The sequence below is a fragment of the Panthera leo genome, chromosome A3 (assembly GCF_018350215.1).
Source record: "Panthera leo isolate Ple1 chromosome A3, P.leo_Ple1_pat1.1, whole genome shotgun sequence".
Taxonomy (NCBI): Eukaryota; Metazoa; Chordata; class Mammalia; order Carnivora; family Felidae; genus Panthera; species Panthera leo.
Window position 1 is genome coordinate 81,037,207 of NC_056681.1, and position 23,986 is coordinate 81,061,192.

Below are 23,986 nucleotides of genomic sequence, written 5' to 3' on the forward strand. Positions count from 1 at the left end.
TTGTTTCCCTCCATGCAAAATAATTCTAGTTACTAACAAAAGAATGCAACGGTTTCTGAAGAAGTGGAAGCAGTACAGGCTGCCCCCTAGTGACTGACTGCTCCAAACTTTCTCAAACTAAATGAAACTCAAAAGAGGTATTACAGCTATAGCCAATTTTTTAAATAGAGTTGTTAAAAATATTCAATCCTGTGTACTTATTAAAGCTCCATTCTATTTACCATGCCACTAATTGGAACACATAATTTTTTTTTAAGATTTTATTTTTTAGTAATCTCTACACCCAACATGGGGCTCGAACTTACAACCCTGAGGTCAAGAGACTGCTCTTTTGACTGAGCCAGCCATGCTCACAGAGACATATAATTTTAAAGAATGAAGTTTACTTCTATTATTTAGACTAAAAATATTTAATAAGGGGTGACTGGGAAAGGTTATAAGTAGGGCTCCTAAGATACTGATAATATTTTATTTCTTGAGTGATTTTATGGGCATGTTCATTTTTTGATAGTTCAAAATATACCCTTATGATCTTTATACTTTTCAATATATATAAAAAGGTAGGCTTTCAATAAAAAGGTAGGCTTTTTTAAAATCTAAGAACCATAAGCATTATTTACATGGGCAATGTGTCTTCATATAATATTCCATCATTAGATGCAGCCAAATATTTATAACTCTAGAACAGAACTATGAAGACCATAAAGGCCCCTGAATTCTTTTTATTTTTTTTAAGCTTTTAAAAAAAATTTATTTAAGTAGTCTCTATAGCCAATATGTGGCTCCAGCTCATGACCTGGAGATCAAGGGTCACATGCTCTTCTGAGATAGCCAGGCACCCCAAGAACCCCGAATTCTGCATCTGACCCAGAGTAGGCTGTCAAAACCCAATCAGAGCCTAAGCTGGATGAGGAAGGTGTCCATGCAGAATGTCAGGCTGACAGTGTATCAGAACCACAGGTGGGTGAGAAGGACATTCACATGGGGCAATGGCCAAATGTGGGTGTCTAGGTGAGGAAGACATCCACATATGGGAAGAGCCCAACATGGTATGTCAGAACCAATGTGAAATGAGAAGGGCATCCACATAGGGGAAGGAATGCCCACCAAGATAGAAGACTGAGTGCATACAGGGTGATTAAGTAAAAAAAGATATGGGAGTCCCAGGTTTCTCACTGTCAGAGAAGAGAAATACAAATATAGAAAGGGAGAAAATTAGAATGAACCCTCTGCTGGTAGATTAGAATTGATTTTCAATAGAGATAGATACAAAAATGAATATAGATGTAAATATATGTACATACATACATACCCTAGGCTCTGCCCACTGAGAGCCTAGTAAAAATGATACTCCAATAACAATAAGCATACCTAAAGCACCGTTGACTTCTAGATACCACTTCCCTCTAAAAGGAACCAAGCTACTTAGAGAAGTAACTGATTCCAGCACGCTAGGGAATCTTTCTGTTATGCCAGAAAGAATGGAAATGCTTAAATACTGATAGGGACCTGTCACAAAGACATAGACTCAGCTTGAGTGGGGTCCCACTGGCCACATCAGAAACAATTTAAATATCAAAATAAATAATGATAGTAATGGATTAAAACCATTGAATAGGAAACCTGAGTCCACAGGGATAAGATAAATAATAAATATACTTAAAGTTTAATAAGAAACAACACATTTACATAATCTCAAAATATCTCCCTATGAAATACTAATTAACTCCAAAGGAAAAGTAACTTTGCAGTGGAGAATACTACCAGACACAATCTTATTCAAATGATCATAAACATTATCAATAAAGACACAAATTGAAATTGTACACCACCCAATTAGGATGTGCTGAAAATACAACACCTCTTCTGTGATATTCACATCAAACATATATAATCTGAAACTTCAGATTTGTAAAAAAAAAAACTTCAAACATATCCAAATACAGGGGCCTCCTATAAAATAATTGGCATAAAATCTTCAAAACTGTTAAGGTCACAAAAGTTAAAAAATAAATAAAAATTTTAAGGATGAAAGACAGGAGTAATGTGTGTTTTAAACAATGCTTATTAGTATTATGGGATAAAGTATGTATTGTTAGGAAATATCTTTTAAAAAATCTTCTCTTTTGGGGCACCTGGGTGGCTCAGTCAGTTAAGTGTCAGACTCTTGATTTTGGATCAGGTCATGGTCTCACGGGTTTGTGGGTCGAGCCCACATCAGGCCCCATGTTGGGCTCGGTGCTGGGAGTATGGAGCAAAGAAATCCAAAGAACATGAATATAATTAATTGTACACCTTAGCTGTATGTTTGAAATATTACCTTTTTTTTTTTTTTTTTAAGTAGGATTCACGCCCAGTGCAGAGCCCAACATGGGGCTTGAACTCATGACCTTGAGATCGATCAACACCTGAGCTGAGATCAGAGTTGGATGCTTAAACAACTGAGCCACCTAGGCACCCCTGAAATGTTATCTTAATATCAAATAGAAATACCTTTACCATTAGTTAGCCTACAAATATTTATGAATATAAGTCAGTCATTAGGAACAATCCCAGGAAAAAATTGAACATGTATATCTCCTAAACGGAAACAAATATTAGACCAATATAATTTTCACAACAGAAAATCTAACTCAAATTGAAAAAATAACTTATTCAGAGTAACTAAAAAGAATTATTTTTTTCATTAGCCAATTCTTCATTAAGTATAAAAAAATAATGCAACTCCAGCAGAAGAATCTAAACTCTAATCTTTGCTAGTACTTACTTATAACATTGTAACTTATATTTGAAAATGACTGAAATTAATCCAGAGATCATTTACCCCCAATGTGTAAGGTATTCTTCAAAGACCACAGGTGCAGTTCAGTCAAGCAGAAAGACATCTGAAGGCAGAAGAAATCTCCGTCCTGTTTAAAAAATAATTAAAAAGAAATGCTAATTATCTTCCATTGTCAATAAAACCAAGATCTCTTAGAAAAATAATAGAATCATCTGACACTACTGATATTTGAGATATGGCCCATTAGAATAAACATATTTTAATGTACCCTTGGTTAACCATCAAGAAATAAACTCTAGGAAAAAAAAAATACACTCTTCCTAAATGTAGTATGTCATCGCATTGAGAAATGTGATAACATGAAAATATATGTTTGAATCTTCAGTACCTTGTTTGATTTTTAAGGCTCTGAGTATATTTAGAATTATTTCATATTTAAGCATTTTAAGAACATTTTTAAGAAAAGGAAACATCTGGGAAGTAGTGTATTATGCTAAGTGAAATAAGTCAGAGAAAGATAAATATCATGATTTCATTCATATGTGGGATTTAAGAAACAAAACAGATGAACATAGGGGAAGGGAAGCAAAAATAATATAAAAACAGAGAGGAAGGCAAACCATAAGAGATTCTTAAATACAGAAAATAAACAGGGTTACTAGAGGGCTTTGCGTGGGGGGGGGGATGGGCTAAAGGGGTGATGGGCATTAATGAGGGCACTTGCTGTGATGAGCACTGGGTGTTGTATGTTAGGTGATGAATCACTAACTTCTACTCCTGAAATCATTATTGCATTATTATATGTTAACTAAATTGGATTTAAATAAAATTTTAAAATTTTAAGAATTTAAAAATAAATAAAATATTTATTTAAAAAAAGAAAAGGAAACATCTGTTAGGTAATTATTACATATAAACACATTTTGTATTGTATTTTTAATATACAAAGCAAATATTTATGATCTCCCACATACAAACAAGCTAATTAGAGTGGAATTTGTAGGGCACCTGGTTGGCTCAATCAGTTAAGTGTCGGACTTCAGGCTCAGGTCATGATCTCGAGGTCTGTGAGTTTGAGCCCCTCATCAGGCTCTGTGCTGACAGCTCAGAGCCTGGAGCCTGCTTCAGATTCTGTGTCTCATTCTCTGCCCCTCCCCCCACTCACGCTCTGTCTCTCAAAAATGAATAAATGTTAAAAAAATAATAATAAAGTGGAATTTGCAAAGTAAATGGTATATAGTTACTATTACAAAAAATATTTACTTAAAGGTAAATGTGTGAAACCACAGTAGTGAATGTTCAGATTAGTTTGTTAATCTGCACCTCATTGTAGACCCAGATACAGTATTCTACTCTAATTACATTAGAAAAAAAAAAAAAAACAACAAGATAACAAAAGAGTACATGGAGTATTTCTCCCATTTTTAATATCAAGAGCTAGTGATGGTTATTACTGATACTTTTTCATGAAGGAGAACCCCATTAATTTGGACTAATTGGAGGAAGACCAATATGAATGAGAAAAAAAGTCAACATTTTACAAGTATTTGAAAGAAATTTATTTAACTTCCAAATGTTTGCTTAGAAATACATACAGTACTATACTATGTGGATAGTTCACTATGTATTAGAAATACATAAACTATTGGTATCTTCTTTACAGAGATCACAAAAGAATTGCTCTTTCCAATAAAATTCTGAATAACAAAGAAAGCTTGAAAAATATTTATGACTTTTGTAGACACAGGAAAAAGCTCCCAGCTTCTTTAACATTAGGAGTGACTAAAAACATTTCCCATATTATTCATAAGGGTGATAACCCCAAATAATTTTAGACATAGTAGAAACTTCTTTCATCCTTCCTTTACCTTTACATTTGACCTCAATGTATTAATAATCAAGGAATAGATGCATGTTCAGATAACAAGATGCAGTGTGCCAATATTGAAACAGCAGAGTGAACAATGGCAGCATAAAATAAGGGCCAAGCCTGCCTGGAACAGTGGGGCTTTGAAAAAGCTACAGAGAAGTTGTGAAATGTCAGCAGAGCATCAAAGATGCATAGGATTTCACCAGTTAAATGATAATAAAGAAAATGATGATGATAGCAACAGGCAATACTTGCTAAATACCTCATGAAAAGCATTGTTCTAAACATTATATATATATTAACTTATTTAAGCCTCATAGCTACCCTTTGAAGTAGTACAATTATTACTCCTATAATGAAGAAACGGAGGGACTGAGAAGTCACATAGCCAGCAGTTAGCTGAGGCAGACTTTGAATAGACGCAGACTGGCTCCAGAATCTGTGCTTGAAACCAGAGCACTCTATAGTACTGGGCTATCTAGAAGGGTGGGAGGGAGAATAGGTAGTAGTGTTGAGTACAAGGATGGCATATCCCAGGCATGGCAGTAGATTAAAATGCATGGTAGAAAGTGACAGAAGACGCGCCTGGGTGGCTCAGTCGGTTAAGCATCCAACTCTTGGTTTCGGCTCAGGTCATGATCTCGAGGTTCGTGAGATGGAGCCGCAAGCTGAGAGCGCGAAGCCTGCTTGGGATTCTCTTCTCTTCTCTTCTTCTCTTCTCTTCTCTTCTCTTCTCTTTCTCTCTCTCTCTCTCTCTCTCTCTCTCTCTCTCTCTCTCTGCCCCTCCCCTGCTCGCACTCTCTATCTCAAAAATAAATAAACTTTAAAAAAAAAAGGAAAAAGAAAGTGATAGAAAAATGCAATTGCAAAGGGTAACAAGGAAACAGACTATAAAAATAATAGAAATGTTTGGACTGATCTGAGTTCACTCTCTTCTGTGTACTGAAGTGCCTTAAAAAGGTTAGAGATAGAACAAAGGACCCTTCAATCTCCAGAGCTGCCCAGCTGTCACCAGAAGCTGGCTGCCACTGTATGTAGGTATGGGGTAGAAGAGCTATGAAAGAGGATGAAGTTCCTTATCAGCAGGCAGTACAGAAAAAGTGGTATTAAGCTAATTACAACTTTTTCAATTCAACTGAACTTTATCTTGCAGCGTTGTCTCCTTGGGAGTGACTCTAGTGAGGCTACTATTACTTAAAATATTTCCAAAGCCATATTCTTTGGAATTGTTTTCAGTTAGTTTATGAGGCTCATTTCAGGATTACTTTATGGTATACTTTTTTAAAAACCAAAATACTTACTGTTTTAGAATATGTAAACTGCACCCTTCTCATTTGGATGGGTGAGGTCTAGAATATTGGTTTAAAGAAACAGCTAATAAATTAAATAAATATTTACTTGCATTTAAAAAGCTTAATGAGTATATTCTAGACCCTAACTGCCTGGTTTCTTATTCTAACTTCTCAGTTTACTACCTAACTTGGAAAACTGACATAGCTTCTCTAAGTTCCCCAAGATATAAAATGGCCATAATAAAGTACCTACCTCAGGGACTCAAGGGCACTTTTATTCAATTAATTTATTGTTGCCGTTGTTGCTGCTGCTACTGCTATTACTCTGTATGTCTAGCACTATGCAAATTTATATGAAAAAAACACAAGGAGTATGTTACATACAATCTCTGACCTTAGACAGTAATTTCACAAGGTGAAATGAATGAAATGAATAAATGAATAAAACTCTGTACTCCTAAGTACAGAGTACAATAGGGGTTTTATGAAAGAAAAACATGTATCTGTAGAGAAGTTTCTACACAAGAGAAAGTATTTGGATTAGGACATGCAAATGGGTTAATATTTCACTGGGAACAGAGAAGAATGGATGTGATGAAACAGGAGCATATTTCTTCTGATATTAAGTATCAAAGGTCACAACTTTTAGACTACACTAGAAAATAAAAATTCACATTCTTCAATTTAGTGTCTATTCAGACACCAATAATTAGGATTTATGACAATGTAGACAAAGACAAGGCTGAAATTCAGCTGTTATTAGATACATAAAAAAGTTTTATTATGCAAATTAAATATAAAGTTTTACAGCTAAAGCCAAAAAGGCCACACCTTTACTTATATATCAAAAGAAGACTGCACTTGAAACTCTGCTTTTTTTTTTTCCAATTTAAGTCAATTCAATAATAAAGAATTTGTCAAAACTTTTCCCTAATAGCAGAAATGGAGAGAAAAGAATATTTTTCCTTGTAATTCACATTGGCCATTTCTAAGAAGCAGGAATGCTTTTAACTTGAAAACCAATAGATCCACTGTCCATATTTTTACTAAGTTTGAAACTCCTATAGTACTCAGAAATTAGAGTTTGGGGGAGAACAAGCAAAATGAGGTCCATGGAGAGCTTCAAATGTCAAGTGCAAACAAAGCCTGTGACCCTTTGTATTTGGACATAAGGAGAAGTTCTGAGAATCGTATGGGTTTGAGCCTATGATCTGGACTTGTCTTCCAGGTAGGTCAGTATCAAAGATTCATGTCTAGTCCCAATGGAGTGGGAACACTGAGAAAGATGCCCTAGTTCTCAAAATGCTCTGATACATAAATATTATCGATTTGTATTGATATTATTTCCCACTAAAAAATACAGGACAAAGGAAGAGAGGGGCATTCTGCTTTATAAAGGACCCCTTTGGGGGCACCTGGATGACTCAGTAGGTTAAGCAACTGACTCTTGATTTCAGCTCAGGTCGTGATCTCACAGTCGTGAGATCTAGCCCTGCATTGGGCTCCACACTGGGTGTGGAACCTGCTTAAGATTCATTCATTCATTCATTCATTCTCTCTCTCTCTCCCCCCCTCCCTTCCTCTCCCTCAGTCCCTTCCCTGCTCATAAGCATGCACATGTGTATACACACACAAGCTCTCTCTCAAAAAAAAAAAAAAATTGTAATAAATAAATAAATAAATAAATAAATAAAAACAAAGGACCCCTTTGTGGAACATTTGGTTTAGGGTAATAGCTGTAGAGGATGATACCCAGCTAGCTGTAGGGGATGACACCCAGCAGAAAGTAAGCAGGCCTGGCAGCCATTTGGATAAACATAGTCAACAAAAGTGTGGGATCCAGACAAAATGGGATCCACCCCAGCAAAAGTAGACATGGTGGCCAAGGAGTAATCCATACCACCTGGAGAAACGGCAATAATCAGGTGATGGAGTAAGCCTAACAAATAGTTGGGTGAGGCAAGTGAGAAGAAAATAACCAATGCCCATTAGTAAATGATTGTACTTGTTTATGAGCACATGTGACAACCCCTGCAGACTCCCCAAAATACATACAATTAAGGAGGCTTTGCAGGAGTCATACCCTAGCAGGTAGGCCAAAGATAGTCAAATATGGGTTATTCATCCTTCTTTTCCCCTGAACTTTAAATATCTGCTGATAAGACCATAAAAAACTAAAAAGAATTAATGGAGTAAATAAAACAAGTTTATAAAAATCTACAATAACTACATGGGCACAGTGAGAGGGGACCAAGTCATTATCCTTTTTAGCCCTCAAGATGTCTTGCCATCTTTACACTGTGCAGGTTCTTTAAAAGATACAGACCTTTAAACGTCTTGCATCTTACTCAAGAATGTCACCAGTTAAAAGGAATGCTGGTAATTTTCTTATTTGAAAAATTGCCTGGAGGAAGTAGTCAAGACTGAGCTTGTATTATTCAAATACTGTATTAGTGCATAAATAGTTGTTTTAAAGGAGGGTAAGAAAAGAATTTCAGAAGAATGATGGATTCTGCATTGTGGGATTGGGGTGTGAGCAGAGATTAAAAAGGGAGAGAAATAGGGAGTGCCTTAAAAAGTTAGCTGAGAAATGCTGTCCCTATTCAGTGCCCTTGTCCATTTCTCAGAGTAAAATCCAATGCACAATTTAGAGCTAGAACAAAAGTAGCCATTTAAGGGGTTATGTGAAAAAAAAATGATTTAGTAAAAAATATAGCAAATAATAATCCAAATGAAAAGAAAAAGGAAAAACCTCTACAACAACAAAATGCCCATAATTTTTATGTTAAAATAACTTAAATTTCTACAGTTTTCTACCTAAATTCTGTAAGGTAGTTGATGACCGTCCCAGATGCCCAGAAGCCCATCCTGAACCTAAACCTGTGATCTCCATGAGATTTTAATAAGCAGCATGATTTAAATTAATCTTGACCTAAATCTAGATGATTGTTCTGCTGTAGAGGCAGAATCTATGACAGTCCAAATATTGATTGATTGATTCATTCATTCATTCATTCATAGTGCACACAAGCGAGCAGGGGAGGAGCAGAGAAAAAGGGAGAGAATCCCAAGCAGGCACTGCTCTGACAGTTCAGAGCCCGATGTGGGGCTCAGTCTCACAAACCATGAGATAATGACCTGAGCCAAAATCAAGAGTTAAACACTTAACCAACTGAGCCACAAAGGTACCCCTATGACACCAAATTTTGAGGACAAAATGGTGAGAGGATCCTAGAGAGCCTTCTTACTTTTTACTTCCATTTTTAAAAAGTTTAAAGCCTTCCCTTCAAAACTGGTTACATTGTAATAAATCAATATTTATTTGCCTTAAGAAAATTGTTACCATACAGACTAAATTTTAAGAAAGTAACGTGCAAAATAAAAACAGCTGTGTTAAAACACTGAAACTTGCTTTACTTTTGATAATTTTTCTTTTGAAAAAGAAAAACTATGTTTTAGAGGTACAGATTACTTGCCACTAAATAAATCTGCAAAATACTTGTCTTCCTGGTTTCTGAAGTCAGCTATTTTGACTGGTTTGGGAAGAACAGGAAGCTTCAGGGCAAATAAAACCCTAATGTAAAACATGATGGGAAAGGAAAGAATTAACAAATAGAAGACACTGTTCTAGTTTAACAAAGATAAATGATACCTGGCGCCAACAAGACATTTAAAATAAATGTGTTATCAGCACAATACCTCAGAGAGCCTAAGGGAATCTTTGTTGGGCATAAACTTAGAGTGTATACTTGCTATTTATTACCAACAGACTTTCTGAGGAATATCTATTCACCAATTCAAAATGTACAAAAATGAAGACAACTAAAAAAGCATAAATTTAAGATAAACCACTGGTTAACTGTATCATTGGGCAATTTTCAAACTACATGAAACACAGCATATTCCCCCGTAATGTCTTGCCAAGCATCAACATAGAATCATTAATAATACCTGTTAAGCATATGTATGAACATAATTGATCAATGTCACATTACCAGAAATTAAGATTTAAAATAATATTTTGAAATATTTAACACTAAACCAAACAATTAAGCAATGAAAACATTTGTGTAAAAGGGCAGAGTGGTCTCAAAATAGAGACCTCTAGCTTGGATTGAACCTACTGCAACAGAAGACTAGAGCATTAGGAACACCAGACCGTTGGTACCTCAGAGAGTCCTATGATATTAATTATATTAATTAAATGTCACCAATATTTTGAGCACTTTAGGTGTATGGCATTTTACTGTGAGTCCAATATACGAAGATTTACAAAGTAGAATCTCTACTATCAAATAGTATCCATGTAGCAGATAAAATAACCACAAAAACAACATGAAGTTTATGGTAAGTGCTAATCTAGCAACAAAGGGTGTTCAGTAGGTGCTCTAGTTTGATCATGAAGTAGAAGGGCATTGAGGATTGTTAGTTTTTTTTTATGTTTATTTATTTATTTATTTTGAGAGGGGGGCAGGGGCTAAGAGAGAGGGAGAGAGAATGAATTCCAAGCAGGCTCCGCACCATCAGCGCAGAGCCCGACAGAGGGCTCAAACCCATGAACCATGAGATCATGACCTGAGGGGAAGGTGGATGCTTAACCGACTGAGCCACCCAGCTACCCTGAGGATTGTTAGATTTGACAGAGGGAGAGAAATAAAAATGAGGGAACAGTATACAAAAATTTAAGTTGCAAGGCTTGAGAAATAATAAGCAATTGGTTTGGTGCACAAATAGAAGAGATAAATCAGGGCCACACTAAGGTAGTCGCCATCAGGACTTCACATCTGCTAGGTAGCTAATGAGGAATAGTGACAAGTTTCTGATCTGGTAAGGTATTCTAGAAAAAGTAATCAACAGATCAGAATTGTTGTTGGAAGATTTATTGTATAAGTGGTAATATTGACGGAGTGGAGGAAGAGGATACAAGTAACCTGTTAGAAAAGCTACATAGAAAAAGAAATAACACCAATATTCAGTAACAAGAACTTGATTTGGGATGATGGCAGTTGGAAAGTAGCTTAAAAGAAAAAAAAAAAAAAACAGATTCAACTGATCTGTTGAAGAAAGAGTCAATATCCTATGGGGACTAATGAATTGTAGAAGCGAGAAAGAAGGAAGAATCTGGAATAACCCCCAATGAATAGGAATCTAGTTACTGCACAGAGTGGCCCTTGCCTTGAACATGCTTCCACTGAGCAGGTATGTCTCTATCATCATGTGCCAGGTAAAAGGGAGCCAGTACATTCTCCCCTTGACTACCTCAACTACTCAATCCACACACCTCAATCTGCCCAGCCACTGACTTGGCTGGCTACTCAGTTTCCTGAGTACTTTTCCCTTGCCCCTCAGTTTCTAACTCAGGCTCTCCCTCTTCCTTAGACTGTGATTCAGCGTCTTCACTCTGTGAAGGACTCACAAACATCAGTTTTCTTAGTTACGCCCAGTTTACAAGAACCCCTTACACAGACCTGTTCCCACTTGGTTTATTCTAGTTTCAAGAGCAGATTTTGAATTAAAACATACACAGAAGCAGGTTAGTCTAGAAAAGAAGCATGTTTTGCCAATGTAGGTAAGCTCAACTTTTGACACAGTGGGAATTCAAGGTATAAAAGTAGATACGGTTATGTCTAACTGATAGCTATAAATACAGAAAAGGGGCCTGGACTGTACAAAAACTATCTTGGGATTATATAAATAGAAAGTTAAAAATCACTGAGTAAGATCCCAAAACAAAAATAAAGCCAAGGATAGATATTTTGGTAATTCTCCAACAAGAAGATGATGAAAAAGAAATTAAGACAGTATAGTGTCAAAGAAAGGAAGGAAGGAAGGAAGGAAGGAAGGAAGGAAGGAAGGAAGGAAAAGAGGGGCATCTGGCTGGCTCAGTCAGTTGGGCGTCCAACTTTGACTCAGATCATGATCTCTTGGTTTGTGGGTTTGAGCCCCATGTCAGGCTCTGTGCTGACAGCTCAGAGCCTGGAGCCTGCTTTGGATTCTGTGCCTCCCCCTCTCTCTCTCTCTGCCTCTCCCTTGCTCGCACTCTGTCGCTCTCTCAAAAACAAATAAATATTAAGAAAGGAAGAAAGAAGGAAGTAACAAACAAACAAATGTGTCAAGAAAACAAGAGAAGAAAAAATGGTATATGTGTTTTATTTTAAGTGGCTATATAGTGGTCAAACTTGTTTCTGAATTTCAATGTAGAAATGACCTCAATACAGTTTAATGAGAAGTAATGTTTTGTCAAGGGCAGAGAGATTAAGTCTTCTAAGGAAGGTGTGGTTCTACTGCTCTGAATGCTGGGCTGCGAGCCAAAATGCCTCATTTCTAATCTAGCTATGACAGACTTACCCCAAACCATTTAACTTCTCTGCCTCAATTTCCCTACTTACAAAAATAAGGATAATGATACTGACCTACATTTGCAACAACATTGTAAGGATTAATTAATGTTGTATACTGCTTTGAAGATGAAAAGCACTGAGCATTACTAGTTGGTATTGCATAACTAATTGCCTATTAATACTGAAAATTTTATCCTTTAATTTAATTCAAACAGCAGTTATCACATAAATGTTCTAGCTCCCTCCGTAAATTATTTTTCTGTATCTAGATCTTTTCTAGATTGTATCATAAGTGTTATTCCATAGGATATAAAGATTTGATGAGCTCAGAAGTCTAGAACACTTTTTTAACCTAAATATTAAATATAAATATTCAGGACATACTTATTTGCTAATGAGCAGCCATTGCAAGTATTCAATAAATGCTAAAAGGTAATACTCAAACTTATGAAATTTTAGATTTTACAAATAACACCAAGAAATTATATGGTAAAAGCAAAATACAAAAGCACAAAGCAGTGTATTGAAAACACTGTCTCTGGGGCACCTGGGTAGCTCAGTTAGTTAAGTGTCAGACTCTTGATTTCGGCTCAGGTCTTGATCTCATAGTTCGCGAAATCGAACCCTGGTCAGGCTCCAAGCTGTCACTGTGGAGCCTGGTTGAGATTCTCTCTCTTCTTCTCTCTCCATCCCTTCCCCACTCATGTTCTCTCTCTCAAAATAAATAAATAAACTTTAGAGGTGCCTGGGTGGCTCAGTCAGTTAAGCATCTGACTTTGGCTCAAGTCATGACCTCATGCTTCATGGGTTTGAGACCCGTGTTGGGCTCTGTGCTGACAGCTCAGAGCCTGGACCCTGCTTCAGATTCTGTGTCTCCCTCTGTCTCTGACCCTCCCCCACTCGCGTTGTCTCCCTCTCTCTTAAAAATAAACATTAAAAAAAATTTTTTTAAATAAATCAATAGACTTTAAAAAAATGAAAAAAAGTCCTTATTTCTAAAACAACCTATACAACCTAAAAGTATACAAAAAATAGAGAAACTTTTAAATCCATTTTAAATTTACAATAGTAATGCATGCTTAGTGTTTTAAAAAATACAAATATGGAAATATTTGATGTTAAAATGAGTATGTTCCCCTCCCAGCTGCCCTCTCCACTGTGAAAGGAGCCACTGCACAGTATGGCATGTGGCCTTACAGATTTTCTTGATATGCTTACAGTGTGTCCATACCCATACTTACTTCCTTTGTGTTTTTGTAAAGACAAGATTTTACGATACATACCATTTCTTTTTTTCACCTGAACACCACAGCATGGATATTCTCTATCTACATACACAGACTGACTTCATTGTTTGGGTTACTTTCCTCAACTAAAGATTGGATTTATTCAAGTATCTGAAAACATTCTACAATGGAAACTGTTATTAGATGCTGCTTGTTCTGTGCTATGGACCACGCACATACTGCCACGCTGTTTTCAGAAGACTTGAAAGGTCACTAATAGTTTAAAAACTGTACACCTGACAGAGAAGGAAGACAACTTAATGTTTCATCCAGATCCAGAAGTACATCCCTCACTATTTTTTAATACAATGTAAGATGGATGTAAGATGTTTCATTGGATAGTGATCGTAATTTACTTAACCATTTCCTCAATGTACATTCTGTTTCTACTTTTTGCCTTATAATCCCATGAAAACATATATGCACACCTTACATTTTGAGAGGTGATGCCAAACTGGCCTCCAAGATGACTCTGCCAATTGACATTTCTACCAATAACATTACTATCTTTTTCCCTATAACATGGAGAATTATCTAACTTTTACATTTTTGCCAATCTGGTATGTGAAAATTGGATTCCTGTAGTTTTCAGTTTCATTTTTCCACTTATTAAAGAGATCAAACACCTTTTCATGGATTTTTAAATAATTTTATTTCTTCTATAAACTACTTGTTTCTATCTTTGCCTATCTTTCCAATGAGTTCTTTATCTAATTCTCTGTGTATTAATAACATTAATCCTTCATTGTATACATTGGACATATTTAGCCCTTGAAATTTTTTCATCAGCTTTATACATGAAGAAAATAAGAGAATACAGAATTCACATTTTTTTGAAAATTGAGCATAACCTAACAGAAAGCTCTCTGAACTCCATTCAGCTAGTGAAGAAATGGTTCTTCACAGCCGCTCACAGTTGGTCAGATGATGCTATTTCTAGATGAAGCAAAAGACAACAGATTCTTATGTTCCAGGAAAAGTGTGCATCACTCTTAATAAATAAAAGAGGTTAGAGGAGATTCTCTGCCTAGAAAGAAAAGTGGGAGTCCCTTCAAGTTCCCAAAATAAACTGTGGCAAAAATCTTTATAAATCTCCTGTTATACTTAAATTTGGAAAATATTCCCCTTGGGCATTGTTTAAATTGTTTAATTCATTTAAATAGATTTTGTCAGTTTAACATTTTTCACACTGTAAGCAGTTTTGACATTTAGACAATTTATCAATGGCTTCTTTATTGTGGTCTGTTTCCTCTTCTTTCTACTCATTACATGCAACAAATTAAATTTCACTAATATTTAAAGATCAGTGTTGACCTTTGCATAGCCATTTTCTAGTTCCTGTTAATACAAACATCTTGTTTGCTGATGTTCATTTTCAATATTTTGCTGCACACAATTTCCATTATTCCAAAGAGACTTGTATCCAGTTGAAGTGCATTTTTTCAGTGACCTTGCAAAATAATTGCAACGGCTTACATCAGGAATTTGGGGGGGGCTTGCATAAGCAAATAATAATAACAACAATAAAATAATCTTTGCCTCCCATCTCCTCTTATATATGTACCCACCTTTCTTATCTACAAAAATATGGACTTAATTCTTGTTAGGATGTATTTCAGTCACAACAATAAAAAGACAAAGAAACAGAAATGTTGGCAATACAATCATGATAATTAATTCTAGATTACAATTGCATATGCTATACATGGATAGGAAGAAATGGGACTTTGAAGACAGAGTAAACTGAATTTCAGGAATAATTCCTAAAGAGCTGAGTTAAAGACAAGAGAACACTGAAATGCTCTTATCTAAACCAATGCTAACTGGTGAAATAATTTGTCAATTTAGATTTACTGTTTTAAAAAGCATATAAATCAAAGACTGTTGCAAAGTGAGCAAGAATGGAAAAAAAGATAGAGATCCTTTCTCTTCAAATAGAAAAGACAGTGAAAATTTTTGAAGTGGCCTCCAGCTATCACCTCAACCTTGTCAGATTTCACTTGTCAACACTTTGATGACAGATTGCCACCCCCTCCTCTAAAAAACAAACCCTAGTAACTGTTGAAAGAAACGGCTTCTTATAAAAGTGGAATATCTCATGCAATTTGATAGTTGTATACTTTAAAATCTTTTTTCCCCCAAAGAGACTTGAAAAACCTTTTTCTATGGCTATTATCAAAACTTAAAAGCTGAAGAACACTCCCAGTGTGGGGAAGAATAGGGGGTATAACATTTTTAAATACCTACTTAATGCATTTTATATTCATTATTTCATCTAATCCTCACAGTAACCCTCTGGAATTGTGTACTAAATTGTGCATGTATTTGCCTGTGTACATATGGTGTGCATGGGCATAAAAGTATTTTTCTGGGCAAGGAATAGCAGTTTCTCCAAGGAGTCTTTTTGCCTGCCCTCCCCCAACCCAAATCAACTCTGATAGACTAGAAATCTCTTAATTTAGATATGAAAATAGGCCTAAGGAGGTAAAGTAATTTGCACAAGTTCAGTCAGTTTGTTATAGGAACAGTTAGGGCTAGAATTCATGTCCACAGATTATCTGTGCAGTGCTCTTTCTACTCTACCTCCCTCTGCCTAAATGCTATGCTAAATAGAGCCTTTTAGTTAAGCTTCTGCTTAAGCACCTAAGACAGGTGTCAGTTTAGACTGATGTAATTAATCCATGGTGAAAGATACAGATGAAACCTATTTTCTGGCCAAATTTAATTTATTTTGCTTGGAAAACCCTTGGAGGAAGTTATGTGAATAACTATTTAAGGATTATTTTTAATTAGTATATTAGCAGTTTTTAAGTAAAATGATGTATCTAAAACATCTGATTAAAACTGGTATTTCTTAGACACTAAAGAATCTTCACACTATTTACTTAACAAACTTCACAGATAATACAAAACTAAGCTCTAACATGAATTATTAATGTTTTACAGCTGAATGTTAAGTGAATTAAGGTCTTCTTTTTAAGTTATTGCATTATATCAGAGGTTTATTTCTATTTTGACTCCCCTTATTGGGTGGTGGTTCTCACTAAATTCACAAGCTCCTCAATCTCTATGACAAGTTCTTAATGAAATGTAAACAAGCCCTAAAAGCTCCCAGTTCATAAGAATTTTTGCAGTGAATCCTTTTATATTGTGATTGGATCTTCCTTCATACTCTTTATTCCCTGATTGGTCATTTTCACCTTTACTAATGGCTTGTCACAGCATAATTACTTACATAATACTTTTGGTATTTTGTTTCAGTACTTGAATGGAAAACCAAAGAAGGTAACTCAGGAAAGAACAGCCTTTTCTTATTGAAATGAAGACTGTGAATAACCACCAAGTTCCCCCTGAGAAGGGATCAGTTTCACCTTAATACATTTAATACAGGCATACATCATCACAGCTTAAAATGTTAATAATTTCCTAATGAGTAGAAAATTATTAACTAATATTTAAAAATCAGAATAAAACAAGGAAGATTCTAGATTGCAATCATGTTTTACCTTAAAGCCCAAACAAATCATGGATTAAAAAAAAAAAAATGTTTCCCATGCTTTTCAGACTGGACTGTCTTATCGAGGAGTAAATAGAATAACATATTTGAAAATATGTGGCAAATGACCATTGTTCAATAAATGTCAGTTTCCTTTTCCTCAATATTCATATCTGTAAAACAGACCCTGATTTCAATAGAAAAGAAAAAAATACTCTGATTATTTTAGTGTTTCACTAAGTATCATTTCATCTTCTAATTATTTTAGTTTGGGCCAATCTACATTTGCAAAGCATCTACCATGTCCCAAATTGGGCCAGACATTGTGCTAGGCATTCAAGATATAAAGGTGGGAAAAAACCCAAGAACTTACATGTGAGGAGGTGGTAACTTAGTGGAGGATGGGGGGATGGGAAGAGAAAAACAATGAATACAATTACATCAGAGTATGGAAAATAAAGTAGAATCATATCCAAGGAAGAAAGTACAGAGAAAAGAGTTATCAATTCTAACGTCTAACACAATCTCAGCCACAAAAATTGAAATTATAAATCTATTTTCAGAACCAGAGGCCTCTTTAGAGAAAATGAATACCTAGCATAGGACTGGGTCACATAAAGCTACTGTATGCTTCACATTGAAACTTTATGTATCTGATAATCAATGTATACATTTAACACAGGGTTGCTTTTTTTTAATCAGAATTCAACATTAAATCAATATCACTTTATAATCAATCGTAAATTAGAATGAAGGAAACATTGCCTATATCAATGCTTGATTGATTTTTTTTTTGGTAGCACAACCAGCTCAAAGTTGGCAACATACACAAAAATCCTACATAGAGGACCATCCCAATAAAGATAGGGGGTTGAGCACATATAAAATGACAGTAAACAACAGAAAGAAAACTCACAAGGCAAGGAGAATGAGAAATAGGGCAACAAAATAGTTATCAACAAAATTTTGGAGAGTAAAAAGCTGATGGATAAGAGGTAACTGACAATAGACTCAAAAAAGTGTAAAGCCAAGAATACATGTAGGGTGGATGGCTAAGAGCCAAAGAGTTCATGCACTAGAACTCTAAAAAGGCTCAGAAACTAGAAGCATCAAGTACTTTTGAAGGAATGCTTAGGATTGAAAACAAGGGAACTGTTTGAAATTCTATGTAAAGAATACTTAGACTTCTAGGTGCTATTCTCTGCCAGCACAGCTGGACTATCCCTCCCTATCATAGAAGAAAACTGTAAAATGACTCTTTAGAGGTGGTTTCAGAGCAACTACTTAAGAAACAAAACATTACTGAAAAATAAGAGAGCTACTCTGAAAAGAGGGAGGAAAGGGAGGAAATAAAAATAAGACAGCCAAAATAAATAACTCAAATGAATGTTGAGGAAATCTCCCTGAAAGTAAAAAGAAATGCATACTTACACACACACACACACACACACAAACACACACACACACACACACAGAGAGAGAGAGAGAGAGAGAGAGAGAGAGAGAGAGAGAAATCTGGAGAATCAGTCAGATTAATCCTAAATCACACATATGACTAAGGAAGAAAATAGAGACAATGGAAGGAAGGGAAGAAATTATCAAAGAAAAAATACAAGAAAATTTCCCAGAACTGAAATACATGAGTTTCTAGGTTGAAAGAAATTGTCAAGTACCCAACACAATGGTTTACAAAAGAGTCACCCCCTAGGCATATCATTGCAAAATCAAAACACTGGAGATAAAAATCTTAGGTTTCCAGAGAAGAAAAAAATAAACCATGAAAAAAAAAAGGTCACTTAAAAAGGATCAAGGCATCAATCAGACTTCTCAACACCAGCAATGGAAGTTAGAAGTCAAGGAAGTACTGCTTCCAATTTCTCAAGGAAAATTATTTCCTACCTATAATTCTATATGTAGCCAAACTATCACTTCAGTGTGAGATTAAAGATGTTCAAAGAGGCAAGGTCTCAAAAATTATTGTGCATTTTTTAAAGGAAATTACTGAAAAATGTGTCCCACCAAAGGATACAATTAACCATGAAAGAGGACAATATGGGATCCAGGAAATAAAGGATCCAACACAAGAACAAGGAAAAAGGATTTCCAGAATAGCAATAAAGGGAAATCATACAAGGATAAAACTGTATCTCATGCACAATAAAGGAAGAGAGCAAGCTCCATGAAGAATATTGCCAAGAAAAAAAAATTGACAGTAACAGACTACCTGATGCATACAAATCTACAGAAAGAAGATTTATACCTTTGCTGGGAAAGTTGGGATGAGAAAATAATAGGTCTATAAAAAATAAGCAAATTGTAAAAGTAATGCAATTATTAACTGCATAGAAAACACAATTATACAAGAAGAAAAATGTAATCTTTGTATGTTACACTGCTAAACTTTTATTACATACAGTTAGAATACTGGAGACATACAATTCAGATTAACCAAAAACTGTGGTATACCTGTGCTGGAAGAGAGAGAAGTTTGTATGGGAGGGCATAAGTGCTAAGGCAGGGGTTAAGTTCTCTTCCAAAGTGACAATTTAATAGGCTAAAAAGTAAAATTTTCAAAATGAAGAAATAAGCAATGCATGTTGTTTACAAATACAGAGGTAAACACCAGAAGAAATAACTAAAGAACTGAAAGTGCTTGCCTCTGGTTGGTGCTGAGGATCAGAAATGCCGTGGTTATTGATAAGCCTTACAGAACTCTCCTTATACTATGTATGTGTGCCATTTTGATTTAAATAAAAAGTTTCCCACCTCGTCCCAAGTTTATTCAGAACACATCTGAAGACAGAAATAGCAGTGAACATTGAGTAACTGCTTCAATCCTGCTGTCTCACTCACTCCTATGCTAACAATGCCTTTAATGTCTTGGTGGGCATCCTTTATTCTCCCTCAATTGATGGTCTATTTAACCACTGTAGTAGCAGCTAATCATACTACTTCAACAGGCACCCTCCATGAAAGAATACTTTCTATTAGAAATAAAATTAGTATTTTCCTGAGGTAATTCACCACTTTGACTTTGCAACATTCCACGATGTCATCTGGCATTTAAAAATAGGTGCGAAACTGCAGAGCTACCCACAGTTAGCATTTATTTTTTTAGGAGATGCATATTCTGTAGATTGTCAAGCTAACTTATTAAAGCATTAGGTAGACATTAAATACCCAACTACAGATACGGAGCTTGGGAGTGAGATCTAGAATAAAAATGTTAGGGAGCCAATTAAGTAGTTGAAGCCATAAATGTGGATGGTGAGAGAGGGTGGTAGCTAAAGGAGTCTCAGGACAGAGGGAGGGTTGTTTGTTTGTTTGTTTAAGATGGAAGAGACGTAAACTATCAATTATTCTCATCACTCTTGTGTTTGCAACCTCTTCTCCCATATCCTCCTTCCTAGAGGAATTAGACAGGGCCAGGGCTGCAAAGAGCACAGCGTCAATACTTGGTTTTGGTGCCAACTCAGGCTGCAGCTGTGTGTCTGTAAACAGTACAGTTCAGAATTTGTCACAGATGGTGCCAACCAATGAGAAGGTGTCTAGGTATTCAAAGCAGGGTTTGCTATTTTTTCAGTAGTTAGTAAATATTATATGTCAGTTATTTTCTAATAAAGAAAAATTGGGTGGTATACATATTTTAATTACAAAATATTTTTTAAATTTATAGCTTAATACATATCAGTGCATGGCGGATTTGGCACGAACACTGGTTTAACTACATATCCCCTTCCATAGACATTCCAATGTACACTTACATAAAGTACCTAATTTATTAAATTAATGTTTGGACATGATTTATTCAAACGTCAGTTTATGGTATGACTTTGTTACAAATTATTCAATATGTGGCATACTCAGAAAAGTGCTTTAACTTAAAGATACTCAATAAAAGGTTTAACACTCTTATAAAGCAATGGTCAACTCCTGAAAACTACATTTGTGTTGGGTGTTATTAGCCTTCTACATATAAATCTCTGATTATGCTAATAAGGAAATAAATGTAATTTGCCTTTAGAAGTTGCATTTACTTGTTTTTAAACTCAGCAAGTTTGAAAAATCTCAAAGGTTTTAAAGCTATTCATTTTATGTTTGATCAAGAAGAAAGAAGTTCTCTTCTCAGCTAATTAGAGAGTTCCCACTATATGGTGAGTGCTTTGTACGCATTTTTCTCATTTAGACTTTACAACAACCATATGAGGTAGTATTTTCCTGTTTTATAAAATAGAAAAGTGACAGAGGTGTATTTTTTTTTATTTTTTTTTAATGTTTATTTATTTTTGAGACAGAGAGAGACAGAGCATGAACGGGGGAGGGTCAGAGAGAGGGAGACACAGAATCTGAAACAGGCTCCAGGCTCTGAGCTGTCAGCACAGAGCCCGACACGGGGCTCGAACTCACGGACCATGAGATCATGACCTGAGCCGAAGTTGGCCGCTTAACCGACTGAGCCACCCAGGCGCCCCTGGAGGTGTATTTTAACACAAATCTAAACCAAACTCATCATTTTGTCACTACATGCTTCTTTCACTGTAGGTAGGGTATTTAAGACCACTTAAATTTTTTTTTTTTTAATGTTTTATGTATTTTTGAGAGAGAGACAGAGTATGAGCAGGGGAGGGGCAAAGAGAGAGGGAGGCATAAAGTCTGAAGCAGGCTCCAGGCTCTGAGCTGTCAGCACAGAGCCTGATGCGGGGCTCTAACTCATGAACCATGAGATCATGACCTGAGCAGAAGTTGGATGCTTAACTGACTGAGCCACCCAGGCACCCCAAGACCATTTTTAAAGAAGTTGTGACTGCTCCGCCCCATTTTCCAGCTGCTACAGCTGTCCATGAGGCTCAGTACCTTCCTTTGCAGATGACTGTCACCCTCCAGGCCAGAGTGAGAGGGCATAGCCAGAACCATGTTGTGATGACATTCAAACAGCCTATGAAGACCACTTTGGGAGAGGGAGAGCTGGCCCCTCCACAACAACCAGCACTCCCTTGCCAACCACATGCTTGAGCCTCCTGGGCCTTATATCCACCAGCTCCAGGCCAGCCATCAGATCACTGCGATCTCTTGAGAGATCCAGCACCAGAACTGCCCATTGAAGCCACTCTCGAATATATGATGCACACAAACTATGAGGATAACAAATGTTTAAGTTCTGACATTCTTTTATTAGATTAAATATATATGAGCAATTCATTTTGAATGTGGGTAACATTTCCAGTCTTACCACCAACTCATTTCCCTTCCCCAACATGTAATACTCTATGGCTACAAAGAAAGCTCAATGTCTTACTAAAAGAGAGAGGGGGGAGGACAAGACAGAGCATGGAGAAAGGAAGAAAGGAAAAAAGGAAAAAAAGAAAAACAAACAAAAACTCCGCCCTTGCAAGTCTTTCTATCAGTCACCACCCCTATGTTCTCTTTTCCCTTCTTGACTCAGCTTCTTCTAAAACATATCCTAATCTTGCTACTTCTTTCTATCTCCATTATTACCTCTCTAGCTTAGAACACCATCTTTTCTTGTATGGAGCATTTATTTCATGCCTTCTGACCAGTCTCCCATTTCAACATTTGAACCTTCATAATTCATTTCCCATAGAAATATAAAAATATTTTTATAATTTTAATATATAATGTACAATATGTAATCATAGTTAATATAAAATATTTTTAAATATACAAATTAGACCATTTTATTCATTTGTGTGAAGCTCTTCAAAAGCTTTTCCTTGCATGTCTTAAAATCCTTACACTGGCTTATATATGCCTATGTGAGTGGCCTCTACTTCTACTATGTAATCTTCCTTCACTCTCCCTAGAAAGACAAGTCGGGATAAAAGCGTAGACCTTTCAATTAAATGCAGCAAATCTGAACTTCATCCCACGTGTCAATAATTTTCAAACTTTTTTTTTCCTGGTAGACCACATTTTCCTTCAATAAAATATTACACTCAACTCCAATATATAAAACTTGTAAAAGTAGAGATGCTCTGGTAGAAGCAAGGTCCAGGGGTCCATCCCTAATACCCCTTCCCACCACTAATACCAACAGTTCTCTAAGGCCAAATGGCTACAAGTAGGGGGACAACCTTTATTTCTCAATTTCTAGTTGTATCGGATTGCTTGGATTGACCTTCCCTGGCTTAACTTTTCTCCCACATTTTGTCTTTTAACTCTAACTGAGAATATTTATTTGACCTTATCTTCCAGATTACTATTTCAGTCTGTAAGATTTATTACCTTGTTTTACTCTTCTCATATACAGAAGATATACTTTTTTTTTTAATGTTTATTTATCTTAGAGAGATACAGAGCATGAGCAGGGATGGGGCAGAGAGAGATGGAGACACAGAATCCAAAGCAGGCTGCAGGTTCTGAACTGTCAGCACAAAGCCCAACGCAGGACTCAGACTCAGGAGCTGTGAGATCATGACCTGAGCCAAAGCTGGATGCTTAACCGACTGAGCCACCCAGGAACCCCAGAAGATACACTCTTGGACAACACAGGTTTGAACTGCACAGGCCCACTTATACCAGATTTTTGTCAATAAACACACTACAGTGCTATGAAGATATTTTCTCTTCCTTATGATTTGCTTAATACATTTTCTTTTCTCTAGCTTACTTTACTATAAGAGTATAGTATATAATATATATCACATACAAAATATGTGTTAATCAACTGTTTATATTATCAGTAAGGCCTCCAGTCAACAATAGGCTATTCGTAATTAAGTTTTGGGGGAGTCTAAAGTTATACTTAGATTTTAGACTGTGCATGGAGTTGGCACCCTTAGCCCCCCACATTGTTCAATGGTCAGTGGTATGTGGTGTGTGTGTGTATGTGTATATATATATACACACATATATATATATATATATATATATATATATATATATATATGTATATACATAC

The 23,986-nt window shown here is 35.8% G+C and overlaps 1 protein-coding gene across 2 annotated transcripts in view; it reads right to left on the reverse strand.

The window, feature by feature from the left end:
- Positions 1-23,986, reverse strand: part of LOC122216109 (WD repeat containing planar cell polarity effector) — a 351,781-nt gene that overhangs the window by 290,692 nt on the left and 37,103 nt on the right. The window contains exons 1-2 of one of the 2 annotated variants that reach the window (XM_042932435.1): positions 15,140-15,201; positions 2,825-2,909 (exon numbers count right to left, since the gene is read on the reverse strand). In XM_042932435.1, coding sequence (XP_042788369.1) covers positions 2,825-2,885 — 61 coding nt within the window. In that variant the 5' untranslated portion in view covers positions 2,886-2,909; positions 15,140-15,201. Of the gene's footprint in view, positions 1-2,824; positions 2,910-15,139; positions 15,202-23,986 lie in introns of those variants that run through there. The other variant, XM_042932434.1, reaches the window with a different exon arrangement.